The sequence below is a fragment of the Geotrypetes seraphini genome, chromosome 12 (assembly GCF_902459505.1).
Source record: "Geotrypetes seraphini chromosome 12, aGeoSer1.1, whole genome shotgun sequence".
Lineage (NCBI taxonomy): Eukaryota > Metazoa > Chordata > Amphibia > Gymnophiona > Dermophiidae > Geotrypetes > Geotrypetes seraphini.
Genome location: NC_047095.1, coordinates 109,641,317 through 109,664,296, shown reverse-complemented (window position 1 = coordinate 109,664,296; position 22,980 = coordinate 109,641,317). Strand labels below are relative to the sequence as shown.

General features: G+C 40.6%; 1 protein-coding gene across 1 annotated transcript in view; it reads right to left on the bottom strand.

Moving 5' to 3' along the window:
- LOC117346286 (vomeronasal type-2 receptor 26-like) overlaps nt 1-22,980 on the bottom strand; it is a 46,365-nt gene that overhangs the window by 6,000 nt on the left and 17,385 nt on the right. Inside the window, exons 3-6 of the mRNA XM_033915687.1 lie at nt 20,438-21,241; nt 15,846-16,073; nt 9,425-9,551; nt 5,117-5,993 (exon numbers count right to left, since the gene is read on the bottom strand). Coding sequence (XP_033771578.1) covers nt 5,117-5,993; nt 9,425-9,551; nt 15,846-16,073; nt 20,438-21,241 — 2,036 coding nt within the window. The remainder of the gene's footprint in view (nt 1-5,116; nt 5,994-9,424; nt 9,552-15,845; nt 16,074-20,437; nt 21,242-22,980) is intronic.

Sequence of the window (22,980 nt, the reverse complement as noted above, 5' to 3'; positions counted from 1 at the left end):
AATAGCGTTCTTGGTGGTGCTATTTAATTGATTGATTTGAATAATGGGCAGAAATAATTAAGCATTAAATTGGACTTGAAGAAGGACTTTGCATTTATACAGATGGTGAATGAAGAAAAACTGTGAAATTGAGCCGATCACTCTATTTCTAGCTGACTAACGCCTGTGAGGATACCATGTGTTTTCCATTGGACCCTGCTGCTCAGCCTTAAGGGACAGTTGCTCCTGACATCTGCATTTATTTTTTAAAATGTAATGTGTTTCTTTTAAATATAACCTTTAAGATCTTGTGTCATCATTAAAATATAATGTAGACAAATATTAAGAGCAAGTTAAAGTGCTTTCTTTTTATAGATGCCTTTGACTGACTAGCTTCTTGGATTTGGTCTACTCTTCTGATGTTTAACGCCCTATTCATTTTTTTTCTATTAATTATTATTGTTTTCTATTAATTATTCTATTTCTTATCCTTTCTCCCCTTTTTGTAGTGTATGTCATGTTCGTTGAGTTTTGCTTGTATGTTTGTTCTCCCTGAAAGTTTATAAAGTTTTTTTTAATAATGTACATCGCTTTGAAGTATGGTTAAGCGATTAATCAAATTCTAAATAAAACTTGGAAACTTGGAATATTGATTTCGATGGTTGTGTGGGACATAATTTAATTTACAATACTCAGAAATGAGGAATGGAAGGAATGAAACAAAAAGCAAAAAAAAAAAAAAAAGAATCACTCCGTTGAAAGTGAGCCGCTGTGGGCCCAATAAGATATTTTAACAGGCGAAAGAAAAAGCCTCAGTTCATAGGAGAGGTGAACCCACGCTCTTCCACCCAGACATCATATGCAAAAAAAACAAAAAAACCTTCCGCATGTGGTACTAAATAATAGCAGGCAAGAACTTAACAAAAGAAAATAGCCAAAAGGAAAGCTGTTATCAAAAAATCACTGTATGCCAAAAAGCACTCTGAACAACAATCGGGCCAAACAATCAGGACATAATTTACCCCCTCTACTAAGGCGCTAATCGATTTAGGGCTCCTTTTACTAAGCTGCGGTAGCGTTTTTAGCGCTCGCTTCAGATTAGCGCACGCTGCCCACCGCTCTACGCGGAAAAACTAACTCAACTAGCTCAATGGACGCGCTAGTTGTTAGATGACGGCAGATAAAGACCCGAATGGTCCAGCCAGTCTGCCCAACCTGATTCAATTTAAATTTTTAAAATTTTTCCTTCTTAGCTATTTATGGGCAAGAATCCAAAGCTTTACCCGGTACTGTGCTTGGGTTCCTACTGCCGAAATCTCCGTTAAAACCTACTCCAGCCCATCTACACCCTCCCAGCCACTGAAGCCCTCCCCAGCCCATCCTCTCCCAAACGGCCATATAAAGAGAGACACAGACCGTGCAAGTCTGCCCAGTACTGGCCTTAGTTCAATATTTAATATTATGTTTTGATTCTAGATCCTCTGTGTTCATCCCATGCTTATTTGAACTCCGTCACCGTAGTTTGTGCAAACGATTCATGTACGCTAAATGCTAAAGTGCCCATTATATTCTATGAATGCGTTAGCATTTAGCGTGCTCTAATCATTTGTGTGCGCTAAATCGATTAGCACACGCTAAATCAGTTAACACACCTTAGTAAAAGGACCCTTTAATTACATAACAGTTTATAATATCAGAAAAAATGAAAATGTCCAGTTATCGTATCCATACTGCATTGGAAACATTTGAGATTTCATTCAGAGTTTGATACGGTCTCTCTCCAGAACAATCTATTGTGTCCCCTATATTGGTAGTTTATTACCTAGGTATAACAGAGCGCATCTAATATAGCCTTTGTACTCACCTGAACTAGCCTTTATCATCTCCAACCACAAGGGTTTGATGATGGAATCCCTTAACAGCAATAATTTTATGGATTGTGCTTTCTTAGTTTTCTTTCGGGGGCAATTTTCTTCATGAGTTACCATCACTTTCTGGTTCCACCTCAATTCTTTCTCGAACATTGCAATTCTCTAATGGAGCAAAAGGATTCAGTAGGTGCAATTGTGAGGGTGAGTGTTTCTGTGTCACATGTCACAGTCTATCTGACCCTTGTGTGATCCATTTATTTCTGAATAACAGCAATGATTTTCTGAAATGAGCTTTCTTATTTTCCCTTTAGGGGTGCTTTTCTTCATGAGTTACCTTCACTGTTTCTATTAAATATATTTATTGGCCAAACCAAACACAGTAATAACCAGCAGACTACAATACACTCATACACTCTTAAGAACACATGGTTGACCAGAAAATTGCAAACAGTAACCAGCCACTCTCACCCCTGTCCCCCCAACTCCCCCCTCCCCCAACAACATAATGAGAATAGGCAAGCATCCCCAGGAACCCAAATCTGTGGAGGGTCATTTTGAAATCACATATAAGTCCAATTTAGACGCATGGTGCTAGACGTCAAAAGTTAACAATAAGATAATGCCAAAGGCATCCCTCCTACCAGCCAATTATGCAGGGGATGGGTTCCTTGCCACGGCTGCTCAGCTGATCACAGCAGGGAGATTTCCATGCCCTATCAGCTCAGCGACCAAGTCTATTTGAAATGTAGACCAGCTTTTTGTTGGCCTACATTTCAGGAACCTTCCAGGTGAAACCACACCCATGCCTGGTCTTGGGGAGCTTAAGCATCCCTAGACACCTCCCTGCATCTGTGGCAGATGCCTATAGTGTAGGTGGAATGACACGGTGACAAAATTCATCACCGTTCCCGTCCCCACGGATAACCACGGGAAATAATCCCATGTCATTTTCTAGTGTCTATTTCAATCTCAAGCCTTCTACACCAGCATTCTTCAAAGCAAGCTTGCGTGTCAGTGGTTGTGGCCATTCATACTCTGAGTCTTCCCTCTCTCTTTAAAGAATGACATGAAGATGGTTTCCCACGGTTATCTGCAGGGACGGGAAAGGTGATGAATTTTGTCACCGTGTCATTCTCTAGGTGGCCTGCCTCAGGGTTTGTTTTTTTTTAAAGAACACGTGTGTCCCAATTGGCTGGTTAGACAGCGGTAAAATGCGTATAGTTGCCTACAATCAGGATGACATTTACAGAATTTTCCCCTTTAACATTTCTTTTCTTACTCTGTGTAAAACTATCAACATATGCAGACCAGCAAAACGTTTTAGAAAATTGTAAAAGAGTTTTTTTTAGCACCGGCCAGCATGCTAAATGCTGTTCACTGCTCCAACACTCATGGAAACTCTATGAGCATCTGAGCTTTGCACAGCATTCAGCGCGCCGGCCAGCCCTAAAAAGAAAAAAATCACGGTTTTATAAAAGGGAAAGTTAGGTTTTTTTTTACAAAAGTGCGCTGGGGCCTTAACGCGCGCAGTAGCGCGAGTTAAATTCCCGAGCGCGATAGCCACTACTGCCTCCTTTTTAGGAGGCGGTAGATTTTCAGCTACCGCGCACTATAGCGCGCAGTAATTTTGTGCATGCGCTCTAAACCCTAGCGCACCTTCGTAAAAGGAGCCCTTAGTGTTATGTTTTGAAAGTATTTGCTTCAGAAATGTCCAAGTGCTGTGAGATGAACAGAACATACCTTTCTTTCTTTAATCCAGCAACTGTTGACTGTGTTTCTAGTTCAAGCAAATTTTATTGGTTTTAGAAAGCATAACAATACAAAAGAGAGCTTTCAAAGAAGCACAGGTTATAAGCCGGGTGATGATAAAGTTTGCTGGAGCTAGTTGTTCAAGCGGCCATCCCAGATGGGCTCAACAGCGCCCCCCCCCCTGTTGACTGTATTTCAAGTTTCAAGTTTATTCAAGTTTTTGATTAAACGCTTATCCAAAGGTACAAAGCGTTGTACAAAAAAAATTTAAAAATAACAAGGAGACAAACCTTTAGACCAATTAGACGTACATGACTGATAATAAGACATTCTTGGGCTAACTGACGTACTTAAGCCTCCGAACACAATGGGAATGGGGGGAGAACTACAATATTTAAAGAAAAGGTACACAGAAGGGAAATACAAAAGGGAGTAGGAAAGGTAAAGAATTGCTGGAAAACTGAAAAAGAGAGAAATTTTGGACACTGTTAAAGTAAATATGTATCATATTGTCAGTTATAGGCATCTTTAAAAAGAAAACACTTTAGACTGCTTTTGAACTTTTGAAGGTTTTGTTCAGTTCTTAAGTCTAGAGGAAGAGAGTTCCAGGTCATTGGGGCAGTCAATGAAAAGATAAAGGTACGACGAGTACCAATTATTTTCAAAGAAGGAACGTTAAGGGTGTGCTGTGAAGTTGATCTGAGGGCTCTCGGGGGGGTTGTACGGAATGAAGAGTCTGTCTATGAATGCTGGGGCGTTAGTTTGTATAGTTTTAAAAGCCAAGAGACAAATTTTATATGTTATCCTATGTATAACAGGCAACCAGTGGGCTTTTTGTAACAGTGGGGTAACTTGATCAAATTTAATAGTTTAAGAATCTTATTTTAAAACACATTGAATCCTTGTTGAAATTTGTGGGATATAAGGAACTGCATGGTATCATATGGTATAATTTCCTAAAATTATTAAAATGGACTGTTTTTTTTTCTAGGAAAACCAGCATAGAGTCTGTTTTCTCTTTTGAGATCTTCCCAGGTTTTTGTGACCCAGATTGGCCACTGTTGGAAACATGATGTTGGGTTTAATGGATGTTCAGTCTGCCCAAATGTGGCAGCGCTTTTGTTCTTATGGTCATAAATTTATAGCACCTTTTGTGTGTGTAAATTTAAATAATAATACTATCCATGTATAAATGCTATAAATTTATTACAATGAAAAGTATCACCAACTTTATTAATGAAAACAATATTTACTTAAATTTTATATTGAAATTGTGTAAAATATGCACCGAAGTCCAGTCAATTCCACAGCAGCATCATTATTACTGCTTTGTAAAAGGGGCCCTTAGTCGTAATAATACAATCAAATTTAGGGTGACCCCAACCAATGATAAAGTTTCTAGATATAAAAAGGACATTTACCTTTGACATGTCCAATCACTGATGCCTGATAACAATATTAAATTAATCCATCCTTTGCACAAATATTAATATTTTTTTTCATTTTGTCATAGGCATTTTCTGCTGTTCCTTTCAGGTCTCAGCAGAATAATATAGCACTTAGGGAAAAAGATACAGCCCAAAAGTCCAGCACTTGAGGCTAGGATAGCAAATACTTCCACCGCTACCATATATTTGCCCTTGGTGCTCAGATATGTTGGGATGAAAGAGATCCAGACATTGCAAAACACCAGCATGCTGAAAGTGATGTACTTGGCCTCATTGAACCTGTCAGGTAGATTCCTTGCTAGGAAAGCTACGATGAAGCTGATGCCAGCCAAGAAGCCCAGGTAAGCCAGTACACAGTAAAATGCAACTATTGAACCTTCATTACATTCACTTACTATTGTTCCAATTTCTGATCTCATATTAAGATGTGGGAATGGGGGAGCAATGAACAACCAGGCAAGACACACAGCAGTTTGAATAAGGGAACAGGAAAGGACGATAGAAACTGAAGTCCTGGAACCCATCCATTTCCTGAGCTTGCTTCCAGGCTTGGTGGCATGAAAGGCAAGGACTACCGTGACAGTCTTTGCCAATATGGAGGAAAGAGCAATGGAGAACGTGATCCCAAAGGCAGTCTGTCGGAGAATACAAGTAAATTTGTCAGGATGGCCAATGAATACCAAGGAGCAGAGGAAGCAGAGCATGAGGGAGATGAGGAGAATGTAACTGAGTTCCCGGTTGTTGGCTTTGACTATCGGGGTATCTCTGTAATGAATGAATATACCCAAAATAACAGTATTAATGAAAAATAAGAAAAGACAGATGAAAGTCAACATTATCCCCAAAGGTTCTTCATAAGATAGGAACGTTATTACTTTTGGTATGCAGGCATCTCTCTTCTGATTGGGCCATTGGTCCTCTGGGCATTTTGTACAGGTTTCCATATCTGAGAATGAAAAATATTCTCTTATTATCTCATAGATAGCATCAGTTATATCAAGTGTCAAGTTTATTTTTATTTTGATATACCTCCTATCGACCTGTCTAGGTGATAAACATACAAAATTAAAAAGTTTAACATGATTGTTGAGGAGCTTAGTAAATACTGTGACAGGGAGAGCCCTGTCATGTTGTAAGAAACCCTGCAGTACTCTAAAACTGCCCCTAAACCTTCTCCTAGAAGCGGGCAGATTAGGGAAAAAGCCCTGCAGAAGCTACCCCCAAGTGAAAAGTAGCTCTAATTCGACTTAATTATACTTGCCTAGTTCTAGTTTGGAAATGCTAAGTGCAAAGAACTACAAGTCTCATCAGGCAAAACCCAAAAACGGAATCGCTCCTGCAGTCAGCTCTGCTGGGGGCAGGGCTAATTAGTAGGGAAGCTATCCAGGCTCAGGAGCAAAGAGCCAGAGAAACACAGGTGATCCTAGAGACAGCCCAGAGTTAGAGAAAAAGGTTTGGTCTCTAGGCAATGGAGGCAGCCACAAACTGCAACCTACCTGAACCCTTGGAAAGAGGCAGACCTGTGCAAACCAGGGGTCAGAAGACAAACCAGTATTCCCCACAGGGAACAAGAAAAAAAATCTCAGGACTGAAACCTTTAAGCATTCTTCTGAAGGTAATGAGGAATTTGATATAGAAATGCCAGAAGAAATGTATGGAGCTGATGTGGAAATGGGGCCTGAGGATTCATGTTTGAAGACACGATTATAGGGTAAAGCTTGGGGAAAATAATATGCTGTTTTCTGATAAGGTGGTGTTGCCTCATAAACCATAAACATCAGAAGAGTTAAGAATCACTGCTTCTGTTTGAATTAAAGGTAATAGAAGAGTTAGAATAACTGCTCCTGAATTTGCATGTACATAGGAGGACTGTGAGAGAACCTGGATGAGCAGTTCAAGCAGATTCCAGGACTTCAAATTTGAAAGTTTTGGTTAAAGTAATATTGAGAGAGAGTGTGTTTTCTGTAAGCCAGTGGTTTATTTTGTCTAGTTTGTGAGAGTTGTCCTGTATATCGCTAGCTACATTTGGTTGGATGAGTTGTATGTTGTCTGCATATGAGTATACTCTGAAGCCTATGGACTGGGCTAGGGTTAGGAGTGGTGCTAGAAATAGATTGAACAGACTGAGTGAAAGAATTGACCCTTGCGGGACACCGAAGATTTGCAAATAGGAAGCTGAAGTAGAATTTGCATAATTCACCTGATAGGTGCGATCAGAGAAGTAGAAGGTGAACCACTCAAGGGCTTTACCTGATATTCCTATGGATTATAGTCTATCCAGAAGTATTGAGTGGTCAATAGTATCAAAGGCCTCGGTAAGATCTATTGAGATAAGTATAACTAATTTCCAATGGCCCAAGAAGTATTTTATAGATGTTGTAAGACTTATTAGTGAGTGTTCTGCGGAATGGTGAGGTCTGAATCCTGTTTGATTTGGATGAAAAGCGTATTTTATTTTTCAAAGAAGAAAGTTGAATGAATATTATTTTCTCGGTAAGTTACGCTAAGAAAGGAAGATTTGCTATAGGCCTAAATTTAGAGCATTCTTCAGATGAGATGTAGAATCTTTGGGTTTGGATGATATTACTGTTGTTTTCCATAACCTGGGCAATAATAACAGCAAATGAATACTTTTTCTTTATAATAAGGCATGTTTGGAAGCAGGAACATCTGCGGGATGGAGTCAAGATGGAGGTAGGATGCTGATGGTGATTGGAATCCTTGCTGTTTTTTCCAGTCGCAATGTCGCATATGAAGTGGAAAGAGATGATCAATACTGTACAACCACTGAATCTGTTCTCCTTTCTGCTACAGCCAACAATATTACAGGGCTTCTAATCCCAGACAGTGAAGTCTCAGCAGGGTGATGGCCCTGCATTGGACGCAAATGGAGGAGAGTCTGCTTCTTTGGGGCATGTGTTTCTGTTTCCTCCCTAATGGCTTGTCCTCCATCGGGCCCAGCCCATGTGAAGGAGGTGATAGTAAGCCCAGTGGGACCTGAAGTGGCTCCATTTGGACCTGACAATGGTGGTTCTTTCTCCCCACAGGATATGGGCAAAAGTGTTAATCTGAGATAGCCGTATTCATCTTATAAGAGCTACATATAACAGAATAGCATGCCTTTGATTCCACATCACCTGACTGGCAATTTAAGACACCAACTCTTTCTTTTGGGTTCCTTGATAAAGTCTTTCGAAACATGGCCCATGTGGGGACCTGTTAACACCCCAAAAGCTAAATGAAAGGTTTTTCTTTTCCTTTTTCCCACTTCTGACCTTTTTGAGAAACTATATATGAATAAGCAAATTGTACCATTTTTCCCAACTTCTATTATACTATATTTATCCATGCTTTGTAATACTGTGTTTACCGTGCTATGGGCTCCTTTTACTAAGCTGTGATAGTGGTTTTAGCACACACCTAGCGCACGCAGCATTGCCGCGCACACTAGCATTGAGCTGGCGTTAGTTCTAGCCATGTAGCGCTATAATTCTGCACGTGCTAAAAACGCTATCGCAGCTTAGTAAAAGGAGCCTTATGTTTTGCAAAACTATGGTCACCATGAAATGTCTCGCCGTGCCATGTTTTGTCATATTATGTTTCTACCGTGCTTTGTTAACTATGTTTTGCCATTTTGCAATGCAATGTTTGCCATACAATGTTTACCATGCTATCTTTTAACAGTAGTTGCAGCTGAAGCCTTGGCACCCTGAGGTTGTGGGTTTGAACACATGCTGCTCCTTGTGACAATGGATGTGTCACCTGATCCCCCATTGCCTCAGGTACATTAGCTAGATTGTGAGCCCACCAGCACAGACAGGGAAAAATGCTTGAGTTCTTGAATAAATTCATGTAAATCATTCTGAGCTCCCCTGGGAGAATGGTATAGAAAATTGAATAAATTAAATAAAGACAGTATTAGGTAAACTTGTACAATCATTGACCAAGAAATATTTAAAAAATTGCAATTTATTTTAATTATGAATTTATAATGCATTTAACTATTGGGCAAGCTGGATGGACTGCTCATGTCTTTATCTGCTGTCATTTACAATGTATGAATGCTTTCCAAAGATTCTATGTATCTTACACAATAGCATTGTGATTAGTTTTTTTAATGGTATCCAGCTCATATTTTTAGATTAGACATAGGGTGTTCCACTAGGGCATGTGAAAACACATTTTACATAGACCACTGAGATTGCAAGTGAGATGTCCAAATCAGGACCCGCTCAATTCTTGTGAAATTTTTGAAAAGGCAGGAGTGAAAATCTATTTGCTGGCCTAAATTGAATCTTCAATAAAGACTAAATATAAGCCTGAAAGTAAATAAAAAGTGCCCAAGATCATGACACATTATAACATGAAATCTCTCACCAGTATGGATGGAGATCTCTCCCTCTGGACAGGGGATACATCCATAGCAGCAGATGGGCTCTCCTTCCATGGTTAATTTCCTGAACCCAGGAAGGCAACTCAGGCTACATCTGGACTGTGGCGGAATCTAATGATTGAGGGGAAAAAAATCTGAATTACTGGAGACAACCCTGGGTTATGACTTTTCAAATAGAATATTACTTTTCTGTCTAAAACTGAGTCAGTTTTGCCCAATAAATTTTCTTCTCATTAACAAGCTACTTAGTAGAATATGGCAATGACTATGAACTATGCTTTGATTTGAAATAAAGATAATATGAAATAAGTTTGACTTGAAAGTAGCCATTCAGGCTGATTGGTTAATGTCTTGAGTAATGTTCCTATGCAGGTCATCCTTAAAAGTTTGAACTGGTTACTGTTCTCCAGACAAAAGGACAGTGATAAGTTGGGTTATGTTGAAGTGGAGACAAAGTTGAAACTGGTTGCAGTTCTTGGTTAATATGTCTATAGAAGATCAGACTTAGACTTTGTCACCCTATGGAAAATTTTACATTGGTGTGACTGTTCACTGGATTGATAACATCTTTAGAGAAGAGGTCAGCTTGTCTGGCCTTACAACTGAAGGGTTCCCACACATTTGACATTCTTGCATCACATCTCAAAGTATGGAGACTTTATTGATAACCACTTTGGATGAACTCTGTATTGGATTTGATCACGGTTGCAAATATTTTATGATTTTTTGAGATATGGCTACTGCATTGATTCATTAAATCACAATATTTTGGTAAGTTAGTTTTTTGAATGTGGGCATTGAGGTATAATGCTGCAGTGGTTGGACTCATTTTTGAGAGATAGGATGTAGGAAGTAAATGTGGGGGGAAGCTTCTTTGAATGTAGAGAAATGAATACAGGTGTTTCATAAGGTTCTGCACTTTCTTTGGTACTATTTAATTTCTATCGTCTTCCCCTGTGTAAACAGCAAGGCATGTCTTATTGGTTTTATGCTGATGATTTACACTTTTTCTTTCTAATTAAAATTTCTTTTTCATTGGCTATAGCTCATTTGAATGATGTTTTGGAGGTTATACAGACTTGGTTAACAGCAAGTTGATGTTGAATCTTGCCATAATCAGACACATGATTGTAACAGAGGATGCAGAATACATAAAAGGAAAGAAATCAACAAGAGAGGCAATGGGCCCTCTCGATGACCAAGGAAGGAAAGGGTCAATCAAAGAAGACAAACAAGTTGCCGATAAGTTAAATGCATTCTTTGCCTCTGTCTTCACAAATGAGAGCACAACAGCAATTCCAGACATAGGGAAGATATTCACCGGAGACATAGAGGAAAACCTTACAACAGTAAATGTGGAGTTGGACATGATATACTTTCAGATTGATAAACTAAAAAGTGACAAATCCCCTGGACTGGATGGAATTCACCCGAGAGTATTAAAGGAACTTAAGGTAGAAATTGGCGAACTATTGCAATCCTTAGCTAACATGTAAATTAGAACTGGGCAAATACCAGAGGACTGGAGGATAGCAAACGTCATACCAATATTCAAAAAAGGATCAAGAGGTGAACCAGGAAATTACAGACCTGTGAGCCTCACATCAGTTCCTGGGAAGATAATTGAAACAATAATTAAAGACAACATTGTACAACACTTGGAAGATCACAACTTAATAAGGGCTAGTCAACACGGCTTTAGGAAAGGGAAGTCATGTCTGACAAATTTGCTTCAATTCTTCGAGAAGGTGAACAAACAATTGGATAGTGGAGATCCAATGGACATAGTTTACTTGGATTTTCAGAAAGCGTTCGACAAGGTTCCGCATGAAAGGCTTATGAGAAAACTACTGAGCCATGGAATAGGAGGAGAAGTGCACAGATGGATTGGCAAATGGCTAGAGAAGAGAAGGCAAAGGGTGAGCATAAATGGGCAATTCTCGGACTGGGAGAGAGTGACTAGTGGCGTGCCCCAGGGTTCGGTTCTTGGGCCTATTTTGTTTAATATTTTTATAAATGACCTTGAGGAGGAAACAACATGCAATATAATGAAGTTTGCAGATGATACAAAACTATGTCGGGTGGTTGGCTCTCTAGGGGACTGTGAGGATCTCCAGAAGGATCTAAACCAACTGGAAACTTGGGCGAAAAAGTGGCAGATGAATTTTAACATAGACAAATGCAAGGTGATGCATCTAGGAAAGAAAAACAAAGAACATGAGTATAAAATGTTGGGGGTGACATTAGCCAAATGCGAACAAGAAAGGGATTTGGGGGTACTGATAGACAGAACCCTAAAGCCTTCAGCTCAATGCGCGGCGGCGGTGAAGAAAGCAAACAGGATGTTGGGCATGATTAAGAAGGGGATCACGAGTAATTCGGAAGAGGTCATAATGCCACTTTACAGAGCAATGGTCAGACCTCACTTGGAATACTGTATCCAACACTGGTCTCCATACCTTAAGAAGGATATAACTCTGCTGGAGAGGGTGCAGAGATGAGCCATGAAACTAGTCAAAGGTATGGAGAATTTGAGCTACGAGGAACGTCTCAGAAAACTGGGTCTGTTCGCCCTAGAGAAGAGAAGACTGCGAGGGGATTTGATAGAGACTTTTAAAATATTAAAAGGTTTTGATAAAATAGACCAGGAAGCAGCATTGTTAACATTTTCAGAAGTCACACGGACACGGGGTCACAGCCTGAAACTAAGTGGCAGCAGGTTCCGGACAAACGTCAGGAAGTTCTGTTACTCACAGCGAGTGGTTGGAGCTTGGAATGCTCTCCCGAGGAGGTTGTGGTGGAGACTACTGTTCTGGGTTTCAAGCGCAAGTTGGATGCACATCTTCTTGAAAACCATATTGAGGGATACGGGAAATCCGGGTATCCCAAAAGGTGTACTTAAATGGGCCACCGCGTGCGCGGATCGCCGGACAAGATGGACCTCGGTCTGATCCGGTGAAGGCATTTCTTATGTTCTTATGTAACTGGATCATCAATGCATTTTCCACTGAAGTTAAATATCTTGGGGTGATATTAGATCTCCAGTGGTCTTTCTGCTCTTCTATGCAAAGTATAATCAGAACAGTTTATTTCAAGTTGAAAATGCTTAGTAAGTTACAAATATATCTATTGCCCTTGCGGGCTTAGATTATTGTAATATTATATTTTGGGGTATTTCATCATCCTGTTTCTAAGTTCTGTAGTTGACTCAGAATTTGGCAATCCATCTACTGTACGAGTTTGATAGAAATTAGCATGTAACTGCATATTATATCTCAATGTATAGGTTGACAGTGGAATATTGGGAATATGTTGTTGAAGATGCATTTGAGTTTGAAGCAAGCATGCTCTAACTAATAAGTTTGTTAATGATGAACTGCAAAAGGCGTAGTCTGAGAAACAATTATTTAACAAATAACAAGCTTCAAAATCAAACAGGCTTCCAGGAATTCCATGAGCATCGAAGCTGTTACCGCCATGGCCGAATCGATTTTATACTCTTTCAAAAAATACAAAGACTAGGGGATACTCGATGAAGGTATATGATATTATGTTTGAAATGAATAGAAGAAAATATTTTTTCACTCATTTCACTCATTTCACTCATTTCAGTCAAAGTTCTGGAACTCATTGCTGGAGGATGTAGTAAAAGCAGTTAGTTGAACGCCCTGAAAAATGGCGAGGTTAAAGCGCCTATCGGCTCTTAAATAAAAGGTGCTGGAAATGTACCTACATAGGTGCTTTAGGCTGCCGAACTCCAAAGTAGGCATGGCTAATGCCGGAAGTGGTGTTAGGTGACCTAAAAGCACCTACATAGGCGCAATTCGCACAAAGATAGGTGCCAGAAATGTAGGTGTGATTCTGAAAGCAGCACCGATGCGTGATTGGCATTTTTTTAATGCCAGCTGGCATGCTGAATGTTCTACGCTGCTCCCACACTAACTGATTTAGCTAGCGCTAATCGATTTAGTGCATGCAATCAATTAGTGCGTGCTAAATGCTAACATGTCCATTATAGTCTATAGAATTTTGCGCGTGCTAAATCGATTAATGCACGCTAAATCAGTTTGCACGCTAAATTGGTTAGCACACTTTAGTAAAAGGACCTAAATGTTCTGTCACTAAAAACTGTTTGTGTGGTTTTGTAAAAGGGATGAGGGAGGGAGTAGGGTTAGTGTATCTGGGTTTAAAGGTTTGGACAGCTTCCTGGAGGAGAAGTCCATGATGCTTATTAAAATAATTGCAGACTATTCAGAATGCTGTTATACAACTTATTTATTTGTTAAACATATTGGATAGTATTTCGCACTGCTATTTCCATCTTCATTGGTCTCCCATGCTAGCAAGAATTCTGTTTATTACATGAAGTATTATATGGATATGGCACCACAATATCTGTATGATTGTCTTTCTGTAGCAATCCCTGTTAGAGATTTTCAAAATTGTGCATCCTTTGCCTTCCCCTCATTGAGGGGTTAAAAGAAATTGAAGCAAGTGAAAAAAAACAACAAAAAAACCCTGCTCTCCTGCTCTCCTATCAGGCTGCTAAATTGTTAACTGTTCCTGATTATAAGGCATCAAAAAAAACCCTTTTTATTCGGAAAATTTGTTCTAGATAAGACTTGGAAGTTGATTATGATTTCATGGACTGTAATTCCTGGCCATTTTCTATGCTTTAATCCATGTCGAACTGAAAAGTATACTATGGAATATAAAATAAATTATTATAAATTGCATTAATCTGTTATTAAGATAAGGCTGCCAACTAGATCCAGATTTGCAGAACAGAGTTGATCCAGTTCTGGGTTTACCCCATTGCTTGCAGGGACTTGTAGTTTTGATTTCCCCATTGCATTCCCCTAGAAGAGCAAATCAATGAATCCCAGCATGCACTGTGAATCTTGATCCAGTAGTTGGTAGCCTTTTATTAAGCTAGGTTTGGGGAAAATCATTACTTATCTCTAAGATCAATAGCATAGAATGTTGCTATTGTTTGGAATTCTGTCAGGTATTTGTGACCTGGATCAGTCACTTTTGGAAGCAGAATACTAGGCTAGATGGACCATTGGTCTCACCCAGTATGGTGATTATGTTTTTATGTATTTTCACTTTTGAAGTATGAATTTCTGGATAGGGTAATAGAACACTGTTTTTTTTAATTGCCACCTCCAACCAAAATTCCAAATCTCTCTCTCATGCTATTTGCTATTAATCTGTTAGGCTAAATATTTCTAGGGCAATTGCCCAGTGGCATTCATACAATTGCTTATGTCTGATAGTATGTTTACGCTATGGAAAAATTAGCCAGCAAACTCACATTTTCAGTTATAACATTAAAATAAGTCCTAATTTTCTTTGAGTCCACAAAATACAGACCCAACTTTATTATAGATTTATTTTCAAATGTGAACTAGCTATTCCACTTGTGTCTGCAAATTTACTTATAATATTCAAAGAAGAGTGGCCAGTATGATAAAGGGGATGGAACTCCTCTCTTATGAGGAAAGACTAAAAAGGTTATGGTTCTTCAGCTTAGAAAAGAGATGGAGATATGATTGAAATCTACAAAATTCTGAGTGGAGTAGAACAGGTACAAGTGGATCGATTTTTCATTCCATCAACATCTACCAAGATTAAGGAACACTCAATGATATTACAGGGAAAAACTTTTAAAACTAATAGGAGGACATATTTTTTCACTCAGAGAATAGTTAAGCTCTGGAATGCATTGCCTGAGGTTGTTGTAAGAGCAGATAGTGTAGCTGGTTTTAAAAAAGGTTTGGACAATTTCCTGGAGGAAATGTTTGTTAATGAGAGACATTCATTGCCCTAAATCTGTAGCATGCAATGCTTCTACTTTTTGAATTTTTGCCAGGTACTAGTGACCTGGATTGGCCACTATGAGGATGGGCTACTGAACTTGAAGGACCATTGGTCTGACCCAGTAAGGCTTTTCTTATGTTCTTATGTTATCTCTCATAATAGAGTAGCTTACTGAGAATTCAGCTCTTTCCCAGCATATGAGATGGTGAAATTTGACTCCTATTCGTAAATTAAAGATGGAAGTGGCTTGGGATCAAACATTTGAGATAAAAGTCAAACTGGGAATATATTGAGCAATGTGTTTGATAATTCTATGAGTTTCCTATTAAATGAAGGCTTTATTAAAAATATATTTCTGCTCCAAAAAATCTCCCTGATTTGAAAAAAAGCAGAAGAAAAGGTCAAACTGGCCTTTCCCATCTGCCTAGTTACTCCTTTCAATCCCCAATGCAACCAGTTACTCTCAAGGAAAAAAAACCTGTAGCAGCCAATCACTGACAGCCATTCTCACCATGGTATAGCAAGATTCATGATACTTGACTCATTATCTTAGAACATGTTCTTATATCACTTAAATCTGACCTGGGTGAATGATCTATCCCACATGATCGCCTTTTCATTAATGGTGAAATCCTGTTCCAGGGGAGCATAGGGGTTATAACTGCCAACAGCTTCATATTTCCAAGTCCCATCAGGCAGAAAGAGCAAATTCACAATATCGTATCCAGTAGCGAGGTCTCCATTTTTATCCATGTACATCTCTTCCCCCAGACCATTCTTAAAGTGGAAGTTCCTCAGATAATGATGGAGCTAAGGAGCGAGGGATACATTTTTTTTTAGCAGTACCAGGTTACACGGATAATGTCAAGCATACACGTAAACAAAAACAAACTCTGTTTGATGGGGAGAACAATTTTCAAAGTCATTGCCTCTGGTAAAACAGTGCTTTGTAGGGATGGACAGTTTTTAACAACTGTCTCTTCCAGGACAGGATGGGCAGCCCAAACATTCATTTTGGTCATTCTCCATGTTTAGGGAAATGCATGACTCTTTCCTGTGTGCATCAGTCCCTATACAGCCCTATATATTGAGATACATATATATGGGGTTATTATAAAGATTCTGGATCTATGGGGTAGAAGCCCAAAGGTTTCCTTCTTCATCGAAGATGCAAAAAAATAGCAATTCTTTTCCATTGTTACAGAGGGAGTAGGATTTGATGTACAACTTGGACAAGGTGTATTAAGCAGTTTACAATCAGGTACTGAAGCATTTTCCCTATTTATCCTGACAGGCTCTCAGTCTATCTATTATACCTGGGACAGTGGAGGATTAAGTGACTTGCCCACGGTCACAAGGAACAACATGGGGTTTGAACTCACAACCTATGACATGGCGAAGCTTGAAGAATGGTCTGAAATTTGGCAGCTAAAATTTAGTGCTAAGAAATGCAAAGTAATGCATTTGGGCTGCAAAAAACCAAGGGATCGGTACAATTTAGGGGGTGAAGAACCTATGTGCACGATGGAAGAGCGGGACTTGGGTGTGATTCTATGTGGTGATCTTAAGGTGGCCAAACAGGTTGAAAAGGTGACAGTGAAAGCTAGAAGGATGCTAGGGTGCATAGGAAGAGGTTTGGCCAGTAGGAAAAATTAGGTATTGATGCCCCTGTATAAGACTCTGGTGAGACCTCATTTAGAATATTGTGTACAATTCTGGATGGAGTCGGTCCAGAGGAAGGCTACTAAAATGGTGTGTGGTCTTCGTGATAAAGCGTATGGGGACAGACTTAAAGATCGCAATCTGTATACTTTGGAGGAAAGGCGGGAGAGGGAAGATATGATAGAGACATTTAAATCAATCTAAAAAATATATATATATCAATGATATTAGCCTAATGGTGAAGATACCCACTGAAGCACATTTACTAATACTGGAGAAAAAGCCTCAATTGCATTAAAAAATGCTTTCAATATCAGATGACAAAAAACTCCACCAAGTACAATTTCTGTTTTCAAAAATGGGTTAACCCACACTTAAGTGCACAAGAAAACAACAGAAGAACAGGAAAAATGCTTAACTTGTCTTCACAAGCTGGTATCCTTGCTCACAGACCGTTGAAATTGGGCCCACAGCTGTTCATGTTGAAATCACCTCTCAACTAATCCACAACGCTGTGGTGAAGAAAAGCAGCAATTATTCCAAGGCTCCTGTTTCGCCACCTAGTGGCTGCATCAGGATGAAGTTAAGAGGTGATAGGATCAGGAGTAATCTATGGAAATACTTTTTTACAGAAAGGGTGGTAGATGCATGGAACAGTCTTGTGGAAGAAGTGGTAGAGATAGTGTCTGAATTCAAGAAAGCCTGTGATAGGCAAGTGGTATTTCTTAGAGAGAGAAAGAGAGAAACAGTTACTGTGGGTGGACAGATTAGATGGGTCATTTTGCCTTTATTTGCCATCATGTTTTTATGTGACCTCAGGATTTGAGGTTCTACATGTCTTCTTCTCTCCCAACCTTTCACTCTTCCTAACTTTCACTGTTGGTGCCTCTGTACACTTACTTCCAGATGTTGTTGTGGAAGGAGGGCCAGCACCATATCACTTATACTGGGTTTTACAAGGCTGTGGTGGAGGTTTCTACTGTGGCTTAGTGAGGTAAATGTTCTGACACTTATAGAATTCTTACAAGCATCAGACCATTTACCTTGCTGAGCCATGGTAGAAGCCTCTACTTTGACTGTGTAAAAGGCATCCTTATTTTTTTTCTCCTCATTAATTTTATCATCCATCACTGCAAAGCTGCCTCAGTCTTAGCAGCCCTCTCACTATGGTCACAGAGAATCAGGGTAGTCTTAGTTTTTTACCTTTTCTTTCTGTGAGAACTTCCCATTCAAACTGTGCCAAGTGAAGGAGTTATAATATAATGCTTACTATATGATTGTCATGAATCGGAAGGAATTTAAAAGAAAAAACCCTCAGATATACTCAAAAAGGTTTGTGCGGACAAACATAACAGCTTGAAAGAAATGTATGAGAGGTACATGTTTTTGCAGACGTGCCTACAAGATAAGAAAGGGGACAGAGTTTGAATGCCATGTAACAGGGTATAATAAATAGCTAGGGATGTTATCTTGAAAGTAAGCAGATAAGGGGCACTCAGGGAGGATAAGGCCATAGCGGAAAGACTGAATGAATTCTTTGCTTCGGTCTTTACGGAAGATGATGTAAGAGATCTACCTGAACTGGAAATGGTTTTCAAAGATGATGATGCAGAGGAACTGAAAGAAATCTCAGTGAATCTGGAAGATGTACTAAGCCAAATCAACAAGTTAAAAAAGTGATAAATCGCCAGGACCGGATGGTATATATCCCAGGGTACTAAAAGAACTCAAACATGAAATTGCTGACCTGTTAGTGATCTGTAACCTGTCGCTAAAATCATCTGTAGTACTTGAAGATTGGAGGGAGGCCAATGTTTTGCTGATTTTTAAAAAGGGTTCCAGGGGAGATCCGTGAAATTACAGACCGGTAAGCCTCACTTCAGTGCTGGGTAAAATGGTAGAAATAATTTAACAAAAATAAAATTGTGGAATATGTAGATAAACATTATTTAATGAGATGGAGTCAGCATGGGATCAGCCGAGGGAGATCTTGCCTCACCAATTTGCTTGATGTCTTTGAAGGTATGAATAAACATGTAGATATAGGTGTGCCGGTTGATATATCTAGATTTTCAGAAAGTTTTTGATAAAGTTCCTCACAAGAGGCTCCTGAGAAAATTAAAGTGTCATGGGATAGCTGGCAAAGTTCAATTGTGGATTAGGAACTGGTTATTGGATAGAAAACAAATGGTTGGGTTAAATGGTAATTTTTCTCAATGGAGGAGAGTAAACAGTGGAGTGCTGCAGGGATCTGTACTGGGACCGGTGCTATTTAACTTATTTATAAATGATTGGGAAATTGGAAAGGCAAGTGAGGTGATTAAATCTGCAGATGACACTAAACTGTTCAAAGTTGTTAAAACGTATGTGGATTGTGAAAAATTGCATGAGGACCTTAGGAAATTGGAAGACTGGGCATCCAAAGGCAGATGACATTCAATGTGGACAAATGCAAAGTGATGCACAGTTACTGGATGCTTGCGTCCACTTTGAGGATTAGCACCCAAGAAAAGGATCCGGATATCATCGTAGACAATACAATGAAACCTTCTGCCCAATGTGCGGCGGTGGTCAAAAAAGCAAACTGGATGCTAGGAATTATTAAAAAAGGGATGGTTAACAAGATTTAGAATGTTATAGTGCCCCCTGTATCACTCCATGGTGCAACCTCATCTGGATTATTGCGTTCAATTCTGGTCTCCTTATCTTAAGAAAGATATAGTAGAACTGTCACTTCCCCCTCTCCCCCTGGCATTTGACCAATCTCTCCTACCAACACCAGCTCTGAGCCCCCCCTTAAATGATTGTGGCAGGAGAGATGCCCAATCTCTCCTGCCGACACCAGCTATGACCCACGGGTGTGGGGCAGGAGGGACTGGGCATCCCTCCTGCAGTGATTATTTGGGGGGGTCATGGTAGGAGTCAACAGGAGAGATTGGGTATCTTTCCTGTCATGATCATTGCAGGTTTGGAGGAATGGGTAGCCTGGGCTGCTGAATTGATCGCAGCAGCCGCGATCAGTTCAGCAGCCCGATCTGGAACTTATACCTTTTTTGACTTGTTTTAAGTCAAAACGTATAAGTTTCATCCAGGCAACCTGTTAAACTTTTTGATTATGGGTGTTGGACAAAATGCCCCTTTTCGCTCTGGGTGCACAGAGGCAGTGAAAAGGCCTAAGACGGTTTTAGATGCGTCTAAACCCTTGTTCGATTATCGGTACTTGGACAACCTGTCTTTTTGATCGTCCAAGTGCCAATTTAGGAGGGTTTTTAGATTTATGTACCTCTTTTATTTTCTAGCCCTCAATTTTTCTCTCTTATATCACAATTATTATAAGAATCACACTTGCATGCTTATTATTAATTTGTGTTCACCCTAGAAAACAGTAAAATAAAAAATTGCTATTATTGATAGAAGTCTCTTTTTAAGTTTTTTGATGGCAAGCACTTTATGGCCATAAGCAGTATTGGTCATCCTTCCGAATATAAGATTCCACTAAGAAACCATATTACCTTCCATGGCAAATAATCCCCAAATTTCCATCTGTCCCTGCTTTGTGCAGTGTAGTTTCCTGATCCAGACATGAACATGGCATGCAGTGCATGCGCCAGGGCATACGCAGCATTGTACACACTATAGCTGTTTGCAAAGTGTTTTATGTTGCAATGCATATAGGCTTGAAGTGTTCCATTAGTACTGCAGGATCTTTTGATACTTCTCGGGCATTGGCTATCACACAGACTCTGCCACCAGCCCTCAGCAAAAATATCCCCTGATAGCTCAATAGGCTTCATCTCACGAACAAAGCTTGAAAAATTTGGAATGTTCTTTCCAAAATTTATGACTGTCAATGTATTGTTTTTCAAATCAAGGTGAGTTGGGACACTCGCTGGGAAGTTCAACTCATTTATGGTGATGAAAACCTTATCAGATGTCTGTAGAAGACTAGCAAACAATTTTAAATACAGTCTCCATGCAGTGTCTATTTCACAATAGAAAATGATCACAATAGCTGATGAATGATGAAGAAGCTCCATAACTCGTTCTCTTTGCTTCTCTGACAAGCCTCCTTTGCGCCGAATTGCTGCTTGGAATTCAACACAACCGCCATTCCGCTCAATCTCTCCTCTCAATATCTTGCTAGCCTTTACATTGCTGTCATCACTGAGTGTAATTAAACCGACCCAGTTCCAGCCAAAATGCTTCAGTAGTTTGACTATCCCAACCCAGAGATGAAAATCAGTGGGGATAGTCCGATAGAAATAAGGGAACTTAACAGTGTCACTCATAAAATAATCCTGTGATTTGTAACTGATCTGTTGATCAAACAAACAAAAAGACCCAAAACTCATCAGCAGTTTGTCACAGCAAGAGTATACTTTAAAACATATCTAATATAATAAAACGCTAGGCCGCGCATGCGCAGTCCTATCGCGTGGGTCCGTTTTCCGTGAGATGTACAGCATCTCAGATAGGAGTGCAGCATGCGCCCGAAACACTCTCTCTCCTCCCCCGAGGCTGATGTCGGATGCGGCGTTTGTCTCCCCCGAGGCGGATGATCTTATGGGAATCAATGTTCTTCACTCTGCCCTGCTCCTTGCTTTACTATATTTTTAAGTTGAAAGACGAGGCAGCGGCTCCTCTCAGGATCCCCACCTGCGTCGGAAGTCCAATGCAGTCGGGGATCTTGAGAGGAGCCGCCGCCACCGTGTCTTTCAACTTAAAAATATACTAAGGCAAGGAGCAGATCAGAACGATCTGCGGCAACTCGATCTCCGTTCCTCCGGGGAGGGGGGTCTGGGAGGAGAGGGACCGCGGCCACTCAGCGCCCCCATCGAGGAGCCCAGCAACTTTCCGCTGTCATTTGCCGCCCCCCCTCTTCCCTTACCGCGGGCCCAACTGCCGATTTAAGCAGCGTGTCCAGCAGTCTTCACACGCTGCTTCGGGCCTTTCTACTGCCCTGATTTGCTCCGGACATGCCAGAGTAAATCAGGCCAGTAGAAGGGCCCAAAGCAGCGTGTGAAGACTGCAGCACACGCTGCTTGAATCGCCATGTGTAGTCGGGCCCGCAGGAAGGGAAGGGAGGGGGCAAAGGACTCGGGCCCGCGTTTGTATTCGCGACTGTGGGAAGGGAAAGAGGGTAGAGGAAACGCTAATGCAGGCACAGGGAACTTGTGGGGGGGGAGGGAAATGGAAGGGGGAGGGAATGCAGCTTTGCACAGACAGACAGAGGGAGGAAGGGAGACAGAAAGACAAGAAGAAAGACACAGGGGCAGGTGCACAGGGAAATGGTGTGGGAGGAGGGAATGTTGCTTTGGACAGACAGAGAGAGGGAGGAAGGGACACAGAAAGACAAGAAGAAAGACACAGGGGCAGGTGCGGGACAGTGGGAGTCACGTCAGGAGGGGTGCGGGATGCCGCAGAGGGAACTTTTCCAATGGGTGCAACTGGGCGGCTGTCGGGAGCCTCTGATCAGGGGCAGAGCAAGGTAAGTGTATCATAGGGATAAGAAGGAGGAGGGGGGGAGAAAAAGGAAGGGACGCCTACTGCTGGACAGGGGGAGAAGGAAAGAGGTGCTGATGGACAGGGGGGGGTGAAGAAAAAGGAACGGAGGCCTAATGTTGGACAGGGGGAGAAGGAAGGTGCTGCTGGACAGGGGGGAGGTAAAACAAAGGGAGAAGGGATGCTGCTGCATAAGGAGACCTGTGAAGGGGTGGTGGTGGACACAGGGGAGGTAAAAGGAAGGGAGAATGGACAGGAGGAGCAGGCAAGGGGACAGCCAAGGAAAAAGAAAGACAGAAAGAAAGAAAGCAGCTAAGGAAAGAGAGAGAAAGAAATAAAGAGAGACACACACACACATGTATTCTAGCACCCGTTAATGTAACGGGCTATAAGATTAGTATAATATATTTCAAATAGTTGTATGAGTCTTTTTTGATGCAGTGTGATAGTATTTTTAGTCATTTCTTTTGCTTACGGGGATGGAAACACTATGTGGTATGTGATGGTGTAATGAGGGACAAATTAGACCTTAACTGACTTTGGCTGCATAGTC